The sequence below is a fragment of the Pseudopodoces humilis genome, chromosome 11 (genome assembly GCF_049639895.1).
Source record: "Pseudopodoces humilis isolate 2021_Gansu_Grassland_sample_001 chromosome 11, ASM4963989v1, whole genome shotgun sequence".
In the NCBI taxonomy this organism is placed as follows: Eukaryota; Metazoa; Chordata; class Aves; order Passeriformes; family Paridae; genus Pseudopodoces; species Pseudopodoces humilis.
This window is the reverse complement of record NC_142210.1, coordinates 6,366,070-6,382,432: the sequence shown is the minus strand read 5'-3', so window position 1 is coordinate 6,382,432 and position 16,363 is coordinate 6,366,070. Positions and strand designations below refer to the sequence as shown.

General features: G+C 44.0%; 1 protein-coding gene across 3 annotated transcripts in view; it reads right to left on the bottom strand.

Moving 5' to 3' along the window:
- Positions 1-3,388: 3,388 nt before the first annotated feature.
- The window catches only part of INPP5D (inositol polyphosphate-5-phosphatase D), a 51,350-nt gene continuing 38,375 nt past the window's right edge, over positions 3,389-16,363 (bottom strand). For 2 of the 3 annotated variants that reach the window (XM_014258344.2, XM_088060866.1), the window contains 14 exons: positions 15,632-15,770; positions 14,860-14,968; positions 14,616-14,704; positions 14,300-14,381; positions 13,063-13,152; positions 12,769-12,882; positions 11,557-11,639; positions 10,466-10,553; positions 9,616-9,765; positions 8,766-8,859; positions 8,425-8,532; positions 7,650-7,919; positions 5,133-5,709; positions 3,389-4,407 (listed from right to left, as the gene is read on the bottom strand). In XM_014258344.2, the coding sequence (XP_014113819.1) occupies positions 4,405-4,407; positions 5,133-5,709; positions 7,650-7,919; positions 8,425-8,532; positions 8,766-8,859; positions 9,616-9,765; positions 10,466-10,553; positions 11,557-11,639; positions 12,769-12,882; positions 13,063-13,152; positions 14,300-14,381; positions 14,616-14,704; positions 14,860-14,968; positions 15,632-15,770 (1,996 nt within the window). In that variant the 3' untranslated portion in view covers positions 3,389-4,404. The remainder of the gene's footprint in view (positions 4,408-5,132; positions 5,710-7,649; positions 7,920-8,424; positions 8,533-8,765; positions 8,860-9,615; positions 9,766-10,465; positions 10,554-11,556; positions 11,640-12,768; positions 12,883-13,062; positions 13,153-14,299; positions 14,382-14,615; positions 14,705-14,859; positions 14,969-15,631; positions 15,771-16,363) is intronic. The other variant, XM_088060867.1, reaches the window with a different exon arrangement.

Here is a 16,363-nt window from a genome sequence, read left to right as displayed (position 1 = left end):
TGGATGGGCCTCTGGAGTTTCTCCAGTCCAAGCCCCACATTCAGCAGTCCCATGTCTGGTTTTTGTGATGGGTTCTGCAATACTGGGGTTTGTAAAACAGTTCTGATCACAGCTTTCTGAGAGTTATAGAAGAATGCCAGTTAGTTTTGATCTTAAAGGGTACACTGGTGCTAGAGCAAAGATTATCTGCAAATAAAATTAATGAAACTCAATAATGATAATGAACTGAGAACAGAAGTTCAGGGAAATTTGGTGATGCATAATGAGATAATGCTTTGTGATGATGCATAATAAGATAATGCAGAAAAAAATATAGCAAATTACAGTAGGCAAAAAGAAATCTCTTCTGTCAACCTGGGATTCAACTCTGAAAGAATTTCTTAGAAACTTCAGTAGTTTAACACAAATGCAATCTTAAAATACTTTTTATTAGGAGCCTCATTTGAAGCAACACCATGCACACACTGTGGAGTTAGGAGGATCTTTTTCATATTCATGTGAATAATAACTTGATGTTTGCTTACATGTATATTTAGAAAGAACATCTTGTACCTCTGCAGCTAACACCTTTCCTGCACATTGAAAGGAGCATTTGGATTATTCTGTAGCACTTGCATAGTGAATCCTTCCATAGGCCTTGCAGGAATGCCCTGGGGACTGAAGCAGCCCTCTGGTGGCAGGTGTGACCAACATATAAGACAGTGCCAGCTGGGCACAGAGAACAGGCAAAGCCATTGACCCCATCACTAAATACTTCAGCCTCAACAACATGAGAACCACACAGATGTAGCTGATGATGAAGAGGCTTTGCAGCACCCCTCACTTCCCCAAGCCCAGCCCACTGGCTGCACCTCTGATCTGTGTTATCAGCAAGGAACATCACAAATGACAGCAGGGACAGAGTCTCTTGGCAAATATCCCACAGGGAAAGTGTAGATCTCTTTCAGGAAGAGAGTACATAAATAAAAGGAAAATATCTGGGTACTGTCTATTTCTAATCTATCTGCTGATACTGGTTAGGAGATCTCTGGGAACTGTCCTGTGTCACCTTGGTCAGTTAGTCCTGACCAACAGAATAAACCCACAGTTTATTCACACGTAAATATCTGAGCCTTCACAATGTTATAAAAATAAGGAGCTTGGTCTGGGGATGAATCAATTAATTTCTGGACAATATGTCCCTTTAATCACATGGAGTATTATTGTATTATCACAAGGACAACAGAAAAACATTGTAGAATTATAGCAAACCTTTAATTTTAAAAACAAGTGGGAGGATAGTGACTAAATGGTTAGTTTTAAGCTGTACAGAAAAAGGGTGCTTGGTCCAAGTAGATTACAGGCTTAAGCAACATAATTTCTAACATCAAAATTACCCCCTTGCTATTTTGGAGTGAGTAACTCAACTTAATTTGGTTTTCCTGCCGTTTTTCCTCTTCTTTGAGCCATTTTCTCTAAGATCCTACCTTTATCAGGAAGAAAATGTGTCGCCTGCAACATCTTAGGGAAAGGCTTAAAGATGCCCTGTGGTAGTTGTACACCAAGAGGACAAGGAAATTGGTGTTAGGTGCAACAGGTGCAGGCAGGAAATAGGGAGTTTAAAACTTACTGTGTTCTGCAGCATTACATCCTGTAGCTGGGAACTTCAGGCATTTTTGACAGCTGGGTCTCCATGGAAATAAGTACAAAAAGACTCCAGCTATTTTAAGAACTTAAACTAAAGGATGCCAGAAGGTTATGGATAGATAATACATCTGGGGGAAATCAGTACATTTCTGGACAACTCTTATCCTTCAGTTCACGTTTTTTGCTCATACTGCCTGTACCAACTTAAGTGGACAACAGCAGAGGGGGGAGAGAAATGTGCCTAGTTTGGCAAGAAGGTCTCAGACTCAGGGATGTCAGAGAAAGTAGCAGCTGTGTTCAGTTCTGCTTTCATGTGGTTCAAGGCAGTAAAACCAATAGGTATCATCTTAGAGGCTTTGTGACAGAAATTGAAAATTAAATAAAACAAACAGAAGCACCAGACTTATCTGTTAAATTCAGTTTTCTGATATTCTCATCTTCCAAGCTCCCACAGCTGTTGTTACCACTTCTACCATCGCAAGGCACAGCCAGTCTGGCCACAGAGACAAGTACTGTGTAGTGTCTTACCACTTGTCCCACTTCTCCACTCCATGTCTAAGCTGTTCACCTGAGCAGACTCTCATCCAGAGAGGCTTCAGAAAGCTTTTTACAGAGCCTTCTTTAGAATACTGTCCACTTGCACAAAGCCCGGTGGCATTTGCCACCATTCCATCAGACTATCTTTGGAACCCCAAGTGGGTAGGCAGTCCATTTTTAGCATAGGAATAGGAATGTAGGTTTTTTTCTGCTGGAAACTTGGAAGAGAGCTGCTTTTCTCCCCCAGCAACACGCCTTTCTAAAGGGCAGGCCAAATTAAATACCTGGATAGATTTTTATGCCTTAGCAAGTCCAATGTTCTCAAACTCTGTTCATATGCAAATCTGTGCACAATTTAAGCAGCATTCCTAATTAGGATAATGTTTACACAGAAAGCTATATTTGTTTTATATCCAGCTTTTAGTTTCTAAACTTTGGGGAATATACTTTATTTTTTACAGTTTAGGGAGTCAGGGATTTAACCAAAAAAATCTGAGCTTGTCTCATTGTTAAGAAGTTAATAATTTTTATAGAAAGCTTACTCTACTCCCCTCTCCACACATAGAAGAACACAGCCCAAAATTACTGGGAACTGATCTAACTCTCTGTATTGGACAGAAAGCTCACCTGCTCCAGGGAGGTTTTACTTGGTGGCCACACAACTTCTTCTGCAACCTGGAAAAGTGAAATGCTCCCCAGGGCCAGGGAAATACCTAAGCTACTGAACTATGGTGATTACACAGAGAGGGTTCTGGTGAATAAAGCAAGTGGAATGTAAGCTCATGGTTTCTCTTGCTGATTTGTAGGTTGGAGAGCCAGGTGCTTCCATAATGATGCCTCAAAACTCCAACCTGCATGGCACAAAATCATCTCCTCTTGAAAGATTTCTACCTACAGGTTGTCCTCTTCCACCCATTCTCACAAACCTTTGCTAGGCCTCTTCTCCTCCAGTAAAATTACTGTACCTTTTCTACACTCACACAATTAGTAACTGTACCTGCTAACAGGTCCTGTAGTTTTCAAACCAGCTATATCCACGAAAGATCTGTGCAGACAGACAGATGCATTCTCAGTCATCCTCGTCATGTCTTCCCTGCTCTCCTTGGTGCCTTTGGTGTTTTCTCTGGGCAGGGACTACTGTCACTGAGCAAGCTGGTGTAACACCCACCTAAAGCTGAATCATGTGACAGGCAGTTCTGAATTTTCAATAAAGAATGACCAGAAAAGTGACTATTTTATTATTTTTTAAGTAATCAACATGGAAACAATAGCAGTGATTAAGACACAACAGGCTTAGCCTAATAGTAACCACAGCATTAATATTTAACACGAATATAACAGAAATGACAAGTATGTTAACATTATTCATTCTCAGTCAATGAACAAAAGTGTACAGTAAGGTCAGCATTAATATGTTAATAATGCTCCAGAACCAGCTGGCCAGTGTCCTCTAAAGCAAAGTGCTTGCTTCCAGGCAGGCTGGGGTGCTGCTGTCTGCCCCTCCAGGCAGCCATGGACCCTTTCTCTTCCCCTTTTTCTGCCTGTTGTTCTGGTGTTTCCTTCTGTTTGTTGGGGTATCAAACCAGGGCCTGCTTGAAGGAAAAGAAGCCCCGGTGCCACGGGCCGGCCCTCACTTGCTGTGTCCCCTGGGTGGTGCACAGATGCAGCCCGGAGCTCCAGGCAAGGCTTGCTCTATTGAGAGCGTGTGACCTGCATCAGTATCTGCTATTCAGACTCTTTCCCCACCCTCCCTGACCTCCTTGCTCCAAGGATATGACATGCTTTTGGAGCTGTACCACTTTTAAGATGCCTTCTTTTACATATCACTCTTTAACAGGAATCCTGTAACACAAAATAGAAATCTCTCTTCTGTAGGAAGGGGGTTCTTTCAGTGCACCCCTTCCATCTCCTAGTCCTTGTACCGTACCGTCCTCTTTTCCAAAACATTTACTAATGCATGTACTTGGCCACCTGCCTCTTAATGGAAGTACCAAAGTGACACTCAAAAGAATAACTTGCATTTGGTATTGTGGTCCTGGCCCCTCTTGGTCTGAGCAACATAGGATAAACTTCTCAGCTAGAATATTTCCATAATGACAGGGAGGGCTACACCCTCAAAAAGAAAATTCCTCAGTCTTTTTTAGAACCAAACTAGAGGACATCAGTGTGAACAAAGCAGTAGTCTCCATTGTTCTTCCCATCAGGATTCCTCCTAGGGTTCCACCAGCTGCTGTGTTGTGTTCACTGTAGAGACAAGAGGAGACATCAGCTTGTATATTGTCAATTCTACAAGTTTTGATGGAGATGGAGAAGAAAAAATCATACAGCCCACTCAAGTGGGCTTTTTCTCCCAAATGCACTTACTAAGGCCTCCCCTACTCCTTCTCATACAGCTCTTACAGCTCTCACAAACCCAAACCAAACCACAAAAAATAAACCCACCAGCCCAGGAAAGTATATTTCTGATTATTTCAGTAGAGGGTTCAGTAATGGTTTTGGACACACTGTTCTAAGTTGCTAAGTGTTTACCACTAACTACTAAATACTTTTAATCATCTCTTTATTACTTACAGAAAAACAAATCCATTGCCCAATACAACAGATTTGTGCTATCAGGCCAGGATCAGCCACTTTCAGGAACAGCACAGTACACCCAAAACAAGACATAGCAAGGTACTGACTATTTGCATTCCTCTTGTGGACCACCAGGCTTAAACAGTCCAGAGGAATGTAAAAATGCCTGCAAAGCTAAGCCATAGTTTCACAACACGCCATCCTCTGCAGCAATACTGCTTTAGGATATTCCCTGGCACCCCCTGCTCTGCAAGCCCTGCAGGTTTGTGGGACAGCAGTGAGCTTGGAAGGAACCATGGAGTGAGGACTTAGTGCCTAAGCCAATACTACTCCAGTCACAGCGACGTCACAGCCAAGACAACTTCCACCCCACTTCACTCCCGCGAGTAACGCACTGGTGCAGTTGTCCTGCTGACTGGGCCCTCCTCCATGCGGTGCTTCCCGGAGTGCGGCAGCTCTGAACTGTCCCGATAGTCACGGCCCTTGGAGTTCTGCATGTCCAGCACTGCCCGGCTCTTGGAGGGAAGTGGCGGCTTGTTCTGCTGTCCCTGGATGCTCAGGCTGACTTCAGCCCTTGATGGTTTCACGATTTTTTTGAGAGGTGCTGAGTTTTCCAATGGTGTTGTCATCTTTGGTTTGCCTTGGCTCTTTTCCGCTGTATTCTTTTCTTCCAATTGGAAGGGGGAGGTGTAGGACCGGAATCGCTGTGTGGGCACCAGGAAAGGTGGCGATGGCTGTTTGCCAGAGGTTTTGCTGCAGTCAGGCTCCTGTGGCTTTGTGAGATGACAGCTCTGCTCAGGCAGTGATGGCTGCTCTTTCCGCAAGGCCTTGGGATATTCCTGCTCTTTCTTGGGGGCCACCTTGCCCTTGGAGCTCATGGAGCCGTACAGTGGGTTCTCAAACATCTCTGGCCTTTGCTGCCCCTCCTCCTGTGGCACAGGCTCTGCTGTGGATTTCCCCATGTCAGGTGGCCTGCAGTCATGGAAGCAGGGTGAAAAGGAGACTTGTAAAGAGCAGGCAAGAGAGTCACTGGCTGATTTAGAGAGGACATGAATACTGTGAGCAAATTAAACTGGCTGCCTAAAGGGGCAACAGAAAAACAATTAAACTCAGGGAGAGAGAACAGAAGTGTGCACTGTTTTTACTTTGTTTAATCATTAGTAACATGACAGCAGAGAGCAAATATGCATAGCCAATAGTGTGTAAACTCCCAGTGTGTAAACTCCCTGCTAGGTTACAGTCCTGCAAAGTGATGTTTGACTTCTTTTTAAACAGATAAACTACTGAGCAAACTGTGCCAGGTCCTTTGATGACTCTGCAACACACACAAATCTGAATTTGAATATTAATAATAATCTTCAGATCTGGTAGAGAGGATGGAAATGGTTGTCTAGAGATTAAAAATAAGAGCTCACATCATGTACTGTGGCATTTTACAACTAGGTCAATCTCCTCTTGCTACCAATGCAGCATGGTATTCCTAAGGAAGGCATAAATTTCATTAATGCACCCAAATGCACAGTGTAAGAGTAATGGCTCTGCTGTAGAGTGAGACAATCCATGTGCATTCTCAGCAGAGCCCTTTGAGCTGCAGCTCAGTTTGGAATGACAGCACAGCTGTACAATGGGACACAGCAGGTCCTGTGGGTTTGGGTCACTCGACCTGATTTGGCCAGGCTTTCACCTTCAAATTACTTTAAAAATCAGCCACAGATCACAAATCACTGAACAGACTGGAACAGAGGTGAGTGGCACATGTTCTTTGGGTGTCTTCAAATGAGTTGTGTTCCTTGTCTCAAGCTCTTCTCTGGCAGTCTGCATGCAGGAGCAGAGAGAGCTGAGCGATGATGGAGCACTGCCAGGTACAGAACAGTCCCAAGCAGTGCTGGCAACTCTGACCACTGCAAGTTTTGACTTCTGGAGTGCCACACCCATTTACCAGGGAGCTCCAGCCCAGCTCAGAGAGCAGCTGTCTCTTGGCTGTGAAGAGGTCTGCAGCAAGGACACATTGCGCACATGCACTAGGGTGAAGTAGCCTCATCATCTCACTAAGCTGGGATGGGATATTTTCACTTGCCAGATGGAAATTCCGCATCAAGGCTTGTGATAGAAACAGTATATGGAGTCTAGCTTCTGCAGCAAGCTGGATATTTGCATAGTGCCAGTAGAGATTCAGTGAAAGGACTTCACGTCTAACACATGAAGGACCTCTCCTTCCCATCCAGGGGAAGATCTGTGTCACTCTCCCCACTTTTCTTCTTTGTTATTACAGTCAACTTTGTAAAGTTCTCCTTCTCTTCTCTTGGTAGAGAATTAAACCTACATATATCAGGCTGAGACAACTGAGGTTGTTCAGTCTGGAGAAGACTCCAAGGAGTCTTCACTGCAGCCTTCTAGTGCCTAGAGGGAACTTACACAAAGGAAGGAGAGTGCAGATAGTGACAGGACAAGGAGGAAGTTTTAAAATAGGAGAGATTTAGATGTTAGAAAGAAGGGTGCTGAGGCCCTGGCACAGGGAAGCAGTGGCTGCCCCATCCCTGGAAGTGTCTAAGGCCAGGTTGCATGGGGCCTGGAGCATCCTGGGATAGTGGAAGGTGTCCCTGCCCATGACAGAGGTGGAATGAGATGAGCTTTAAGGTCCATTCCAATCCAAATCCAACCTGTGATTCTAAGATTTCATTATTTAATTGTAAGTTTAACTCATTATCTTTGGCTTTCCTTTCACAAAAGTCTGAGGAACTGCTACACTGGTTTTCTTTGATTATGCAGTCTGCACTTGTGACCTTCACTTATCTTCCTATTTCTAGAGATAAAATATATAAAGAATATGTTACACCTTGAACTCTCTAAACAGATAATGAAACATGACAGGAGAGAGGGGCCCAGCCTCAGTGCAAAACTCAAACACTCACTGGTACTCTTGACTCCAACTACAAATGCTTCTGTTTGCTGTAGCTTGGAGGGATGGTTTTGGAGATAGAGGTGACAAGGAGGGTGATGTGGAGGATGACTGACTCTGCCCCATTAGGGAGGTGTTCTCTTTGGACTGCTGCTCATAGTTCCAGAGGGAAAGTGTCTGCTCTGATGAAGGTGTCTGCTTAAGCTGGCAGGTTGCAGAGGGCTCCTGAGAGAAGGCAGCCATGCCCAGGTAGTTGGGGTTGCTGATGTCTGTGGGGGTGGAGCTGCTTAAGAGAAGAAATATTGTTAGGGAGGTACATGCACAAATACATTTAGGGTTTTTGTCTCCCTGCCAGCTACAAAGGTGTCTGTGCCCACTGACTGCTTAGATTCAATACCACCTACTGTTTTTTTACTTTTATTTTCTGTCACTGTTGCTTCAGAATTAGGGAATAAGTGGGAGTCCTGTTAGTGCCTCACTCTCCTTGGTCACTGGAGAGGAAGCAGCTGGGTCAAGACCACCTCCCCCACGCCCAAAATAGTTCCTGTGGCTGTGGCAGATGCTTCCCTTTCCAGGTTGCAGAGAGCACTCAGCTTTGCAGCCACATACAGGGGCTGTCATGGGTTTCTGGGCTCAGCTGGAAGCTGCCTGCAAGGAGAAGCCCCAGTGCAAACAGGTGAATGGACAGCCTTACCCAGACTCACCCTATGACTCTTGGAAAGGAAAAGCCAGGCAGTTTGAGCATAGTTTCCCACCCCGAGCTGTCAGAGATAAGGTGGCAAGGTTACCGTAAGATATCCTCCTTTCCCAGGCTGTCTGGAGAAGGGACAGCACTCCCCCAGTAGCGAGCGATGGCTGCTGCCTCTCTGGCCATTAGATGAGTAGATTTTGACTTTCTGTTGGAAATTAAAGGGCCTTTTTCAAGTGGGTGCAGCGACCCGGTGTGGCTAATGTATTCTCAGCTTTTGAAGCTTTGGGCACAAGAGCATTGACCCGTCCTGACCAGATAGCCACAAAGCAGCTTCCCAGTGCTCAGCACACCTGTTGATGCTGCTCCCACAGCAAGCCCAACTTTGCATTTATGGTGCCAACTATTTCTCTGGAACTGACTTACCCACTTGCCCTTTACCTGTCAGTCTGATCCCAGTCTTTGTTAGGCTCTAAATTGCCGATGTTCTTTGGTTTCTGCCCAGTGATCTCATCACGTTCAATCTTAACAAAATCTGAAGGAAAGAAGGGGCACACATATCTCCAGAGTCTGGCTGCTCAAGTTTTCTTTGTTCCCGTGTTCATTAAGACATCTCTCTTTGTCCATCAGAGTGATGGACAGTTTTAAACTGTTTTTAACTGTTGTTGCTGTTATGTTTTCAACTGCCCACTAATACATGTCATGCCTTGTTGACAGAGGAAGAAATGTGTGTCTTGAAATACAAAGGTCATAACCCACCAAACAGCCACATACATTCATTTTACCATTGAGAATAATTGCAAATGTCATTAATAATTGTAAATGGCTGCTTCTCTACTCTGAACAAGAACAACAGATTAGCAAGGTGAAAAAAGCAAAGTTTGTGATCTTCTAGCTAAGGACTGCTCATTGAGAGCCTGACATACTCTTTGCTCCCCAGGATGTCTGGAGCAGAGAGAGCTTGGCATGGAGTGTGTCACGTCACAAGTGGAAGTCAGGTATCCCCATTCAATAAAAGCAACGCTGGTGACAGACAGGGGGCTCTCTCAGTCCACTGAATTTACATGAATTATGAAAAACCCCAAGGAATCTAATATTGTGTCTTCCTGAAAGAGTACAGGTATGTTCTTAAGAGTTAACCATACTCACACCTCCTTGCACTCAGCATCAAAAGCACTCTCTGTGACTACAGGCACTGCAGAGATAATTTTCAATTCCTTGACAGCTATCAGAAATCTTTTGAAGTGAGATTCTCTAGCACAAGCATTGCAGAAATGATGATGCTCCTTACCATACAGTTTCTCTCTCTGTTTTCCTTGTGACGTTTGTAACTTGATTTCTCCTTGGAAGATCCCTGTTTTCTCCCCATGGTGTGTCAGCACAGTATGGATGGGAGCTAAGGATTCTGTTGCTTCTATTCGCAAGGCAATGCAGCCTTCCCCTAAAAGACAACAGGGAGACAGTGAGGCTGGGACTGAGAAACTAAGCACTGAAATATTTTGTGTCATGTACTACCAATGCACTGACAGGTCTGTGATTACTGGAGAGAATTTGCTTTGGATCACAGTAAGGAGCATAATATCTCCTGAGAAATTAGGGGCATTTATTTCACTTCATGTATGTGTGAAGGATTTGGGCATTGAAGATATCTGTGGGAAACTTCAGGGTTCTGAGCTTCCACTGCTGGTAAGGAAAAGATGAGCCTATGGCTGCTTAGGCAAAGAACCTTCTGTGGACAAGGACTGCAATCTCTGGCTGGTGAGAATCTGGGATCCACAAGCACAGCCAAATACTTTCTGTAGCCAGGAGAAATGCCTCAATTAAGTGCAAGTGAAACAGGATTTGTATGTTCTGAATAAACATATGCTGACTCCTGATTTAGTTTGTTTCTAACTTTCTTTTTAAACCACTGCTCTTTCAGAGCTGGTAAGGCTCACACAGGTTGTTGCTTTGAGTTCATATTCCTTGAATCATAATTACTTCACAAAATATTGCCCACAGTGTATTTCTGTGTATGTTGAGTTCTAAATCATAGATGTTCAGTCTATAAAAGTTACTTCTGTTCTCTCCCACTCTTTCAGTGGTTTGGAAGAATCTAAGTAGATTTTGATTCATCCAGAACTTTAGAGCTAAGCACTTACCGTAAGATTCATCACTGTCTGATGACTTAATGCTGATAAGGATATGTTGATCCAGTAGGTATTCCGGGTCTGAAATAATTGGAGTCAGCTGCAAAGACAAGTTAAGGTGTGTCAATACAATACATGGTTGACAGGAGCACACTTCTCCCTGGGACTCAGTCCCAAATGAGGAGAAAACTGCTGGATAAACCCATGAGGGTATCATGTCACCTCCAGGATCAGCTTCTGATAATATCTGGATATCTGTGGTAGAAGGCTGCACTCTTTGAGTCCCAGCACAGTGAACGGAATGCTACAAATCTGACACTCATGGGATGAGCTGCAGTTTTCTACTGTAGTCCAGGACTGAAAATTGCCTGAGGAGGAAGGCATCTGCACTCTGATTACAGTCTGTTCCCAAAAATCTATCTAGCTGTTGTTGTAATCGCTTACTGTAGAGCCTTTCTCCAGTGTAAGGCATTCTTTCCAAAGTCAGCACTTCTTCTGGGCTATTTAGAAGGGTATTGACATGCACATTTGCTCCAAATCCAGGAGCTCTTGTAGTTTTTTCAACTTCCACCATGCCAAGAAATGAAGAACAGCTCTGATCTCAAGGACAGGACTTGTGTCTGATACTGACACACAGAACACTACTTCTGGCCACTGATGTTCTTTTTAACACAGGTAACAAATATTTAATCAACTTTTCTAAAATATACCAAGAGAAAGTTTTGTCTGACCAGGCAAATAAACTTCAGAGCAGAGTTACTGTTCAAGATGTTTTATTTTCCATTTAAAACTAAAGAAAATGGGCCTGCTTAAACCAACATTATGTTCACTAAAAAGTAAGAAAAAAGTCATGGTTCTGAATGGCATAATCATGCCAGCAAAATTCTCGATAGAGATGTAAGTACACTGACATGAAAGTCTTTTCCTGCTTACAACACTCTGCTTAGCCTAAGCCCATCCTGCATTCTTACAGTCCCTTTGAGTGGAAACAAGACCACAACAATGTTCCTGAAAATAGTATTCATGAAAGTAAAAGACATAATGTTGCTTATGGGATGAAAGCGGAAGCTTCTCTTCCATATGAATATATAGTCCCAGTTTACCTTTGGAAGTGCCTCGACGAACTTTACCACAAGCTCCCCTTCATTTCCATCCTCATTTTCTCCTTCCTGGCTCTTTACAAAGCCTGCAAAGGGACAAGAAAGGAGTTTACCAGGGAAGAGACAGCAAGTACTGGGCTACAAATCCTCTTCACTATGTCTCCAAAGAGCCTACAATCATTTTCCTACTTGGACGCAAATTTTAAAAGTATTAAGAAGCTTAAAGTCTGAGTTTTGGATGAATTTTTACACAGTAAATTTGCAAGTGGTTTTGCTAGAGCATTGTTAAATGGTTTTATTTTGCAGTTAAACTTGGCACTGAGGAGCTCAGTGCATACATGGACTGGAGGATAAGAACATGACAGCTCTTCCTACGCCACTCAAGATAGCATGCTTTTGAAATTCTAATTTAAGATTCGTAATACACTGTTTCCATAGAAATTTATGCAAATTTTTATACAGCCAAAAAATAATCTTTTATGGAACTGTCTTTGACACAGCGCTCTGACATGCAATAATGTGATGAAGCATCCACCAAAGGCTTGCTGTCCCACTTAAAAGAGCAGATCTGTGATGGGAAATTGCTTTAAAAAACCCACAGCAAGGGCACGTAGGCTTATGTTACATAAACAGCTGAGACACAGCCCCACAGCATGGGCACAGGCAGTGAAATTTGCAGTGCTGCAGGGTACACAGTCCCACTTACAAAGTCACATCACTAGCATTCATTTCCCATTTAGTTGATACTCTGACTTATTCTTTGTTAAACCAGTTTAATTCAATTATTTTAAAATATTTTTGTTAGCATAATGCAGATGCTTTATTTTGAAATCACCTGATCATTTGTAGTAGGCACAATTAGAAATGTAATCAATCATGTCTTTGCTATATAGGTATTTTCTGTGTGATAAACAAGAACAATACATGTTTCCCATCAAGAAAGAAATTATCAGATTGACAAACAAGGTGGAAAAACTCTTGGAAGGCTACATGTCTAAGCATGGATTACAGCTACCTTGGCTGTGTGGTTTGGATTGTATAGCTGACAGTATAGAATGTCTTGCAAACTACAGCAAATCTTTAGGACATCCCTTTTTTTGCAGTAGAACGAATGATCCACATAGCTATATTTTTAGATCTGAGCAAGAAGAAGGAGAACTAATCCAAACACTCAGAAAACTTTGACAGAAACAATAAAGATGGGCAAACCCATACTTTCTAAGCAGCTAGAGTGAAACTCAATGTAGAACTTGGTCTGGGACTTGGTCTTCAGAGTAGCGTAGCAATGTAGGAACTCTATCTCCCCTTGGGAATCTGTGTATTTGGAGTCTAGGAAAGAGGAAGGGAAAATAATGTCACTTTCAGCAGGAGATAAAAAGAGGGCTTTTTTCAATGGACTTTTTAAGAGTCTTAAAGTATTAAAGAATCAGGTTTTTCTCTCAGCATATACAAAGTACTGCATTCTGTATCCAAGGTGAAGATGGTACACGTGCACCCAACCCGACTGACCATTCTTGGAAACAAACTGTGAGGTGACTCCCACTTCAAAGGTGGCAAACACAGGACTGTGGTCACTTGTCATGATGTCAGTGGTACAGCCTGCCAATGAGAAAGGGAGGATGGTTACTGCCCTGCTCCGGAGAGATCACTGCCAAAGAAATATTATTCAGTAATTTTCCAGAAAGCATAAACGTCTCTTTGGTAACTGTCTCTAGTCAAAAGTGTTTCTTTACATAAACTCATGTCAGTACACATGACTGTAATTCTTGTGTCAGAATACAGAAAGATTTGTTTAAGGGACACCATTTTACTGTACTGTTTTGTAGATGACTGTCAGTGTTAGATTCCTCCAGTACAAAAAGCCCTTACAGGCTTCCTGGTTACCTCTGCAACATGCACAGCTAATTATAGCTCTAATATGGCAGGAAAATCACACAAGAATACACTGGTGCTACTTCAGTGCTACAAAGCAACTCCTGGACCAAGGTTAACAGTGAGTGAGCAAGGCCTGATTGGATCTAAGCACACACCGAGTTCCAGCAAACCCAATCATTCCAGAGGTGCCTATTCAACCCCACACCTCAGCATCATGGTCTCTGTGATCAGATCAGCCTGCCTTATCCCTGACAGATTTTCACAGCCCTGCTCCCAGTTCATGCATAGGAAACCACGAACAACATACTCAGATGCTCAGTCCTACATATAGCCAATGACATTTCAGGAACTGGTATTTGAGTCTTTTTTTAAACAGGTTTTGTGGCTTTTTCTTTCCCTGCACTGCACTTTAGTGATGCTTCTCAGCAGGAGAGGAAATAGACTCTTGACACCACACAGTTCTTCTGGAATATGATTTGATACAAGAGATGTGTTTGCAGCTCCAGTCTGCAGACTGGACTGTGCACACAGGGTCTGTCCTGCTGGCACTCACTGTCAGGAGTTCCTGGTAGTGACTGCACAGGAAAAGTGGTGGTTGCTGCCAAGAAATAACTGATGTAAAGTGATCCTACAGTATGGCCTAAAGCTGGACAGCTGCAACTGTCCAGGTGGTGTTCAGCATATAAAAGAATAACAGAATGAATTCCCAACCCTGTAAGGTTGAGAGATTTTGGCTCCCCACTGCCTGGTTTAACATCAGGTCCCTCTATGCTGAGTGCCTGGCAGTGCAGGGAGATCCTACAGATTCTGTTCTGAATCATTTCCGTTTCAGACTGGTTGCCTTGCTATCGACAATCTGTTCTCCACCCACCATAGGACTGACACACAACGTGCACCATGGGGTAGGATTTCCAGAGCACTCGATCACACCAGGATGGCAAATTGTACTTCATCTGCAAACCAAAGGAGAAGTAATGTCAAGAAGAATGGAAAGGGCCAGTTCACAAAAGAACAGGAAATTCACCCAAGCACTATATAGTTGTGTCAAGTCTTTTTGTTTGTATTGACTCCTTTCAAAACACTACAAGGGCTGAAAACACAGAGATTGATTTAAGTCACTTTCTTCTGCAGTAGTTGCTGTCACAGCTCTGCCCTATACCTCTGAAGGGAAATCAGTTTTCACCTACCCCTGTAGCTTTTTGCTTGGTATATGCATACTTCTCCCGGGTGCCTCTCTCAAAGCGGTAGGTTGGAGCAAAAGTAATCTCCTCTTCCTCTAAAACAGGGAAAGAGCTCTGTTACAGCTTGGCCACTGGAAGCCCTCACCTGGGCAAGAGAGCCACTGCCTGGTACACCCTGCCCCATGCTGGGGCTGGCAGAGAAAGTTGGTGGATGTAGCAGAGGAACCTGCCAGCCAGTGCAGGATCTCACCGAACTGCAGGAACACCTTTTGGTCTCTTCTCTCGAGGAGAAGCTGGTCGAAAGCCAGCAGCTCCGGATACTGCTGCTGCCTGATCTTCTGGATAATATTCTCTGCTTCCTGCCAACAGGGAAACAGCAGAGCTGTAGATGATGCAAAACCTTCATATAAATACTCCCTTCATGGGTAAACTGGTGAGTGCTCCTGAACTGTTTGACAGCGCTGTAGCCCCTGCCACTTCCCCACCCTTCCCTTCACTGAAAAGCCCCAGCCTTTGTGGTGGAACATTTATCTATCAAAACAGGTATTGAAATGCCCACACATCCCCTGCACAAGAACACACACTCACAACCACATGCACATTAACACCGAGCTTGGTGTTTTCTCCCGCATACTGAAGCCTATCCAGGATTTATGATGGCTCGCCTGTTCCTGAAGGCTTGTTTGAACCATTCCAAGCTCACCAACCAGAGCAGAAATGCAGTCTCTAGATTGAGCCATTCAGGGACAGATGCTTCTTCACAGTGGGAAGGAAAGTTGGGAGGTTTGGGGAATTGAGGCTGCCTGAAGCAGTAAAGTGTGCCAGATGGCATTCCTGGGTCCATTAATCCTTGGAGAGGGCAAAGGGGATTTCCTTACTCTCCCTCAAATGGGGCCACACTCATGCCCTGGGGATCCCTTCTGTCTCCCCTCTTTTTTCCATTTTGCCCTAGATTGGAAGAAGAGAGCACTTCTATAGCAACAGTGTGCTGTCCCTGCAGGGCTTCCCGCAGTGTCCCGCACCGTTGGGGGCTGTTCCACACGGTAGTTCAAGTCTCCCAGCCAGAAAAGATGAGTAAAGCGATGAGTGATGTTAAATGGACTCAGTTTCTTATCTCCCAGTGTCAGGAAGCGCAGGATGTTCATGTAGTTCTGGTTGCGTCTGTCAAGACAAGAAACATCTGCCTGACATCCTAAATTGCGATGGAATTTCCAAATGGAGAAGAGGCTGCAGCTTTACCAGGTGGGAGCTGGTCCAATTCAGCAGCTACAGAGGAGCTGAGCAGATCAGAAACTGAGAATTTGCCACCCCAGCAGACAGGCCCAGGGAATGTGCTCCTGAGGCCACTTCTGCTGCCTTCTGGGGCTGTGCTTTTCTGAGCTACATGTCCTAGAAACCCAGCATTAGATTGTTTCCTTCAGATTTCAGCAGCAAACACATAACTAGATTTTGGCAGCTCTTCCAGGCCCTGAGGAACCCTTCCATAGATGTTAACTTCATCAGTAGCAAAGACCCTGTGCAGAAATTCCACACCATCTGTTTCCTGGACTGGGAAAGATGATAAGGCCAAACTCTTCAAGTCCTTTTCACTTTCTAAACCACTCCTTCCAACTGCTCCAGCTCCTCCCAGTGTGGGCACTGATCTCCCAGTGGTGCCAGGATCTTTGCCTTCCAGTCCTGTGCTGACCTGAACCTAATCCACGAACCCTTATTTCACAGCTGGGTATAGAGAATTAATCACTGCGAGGATATTC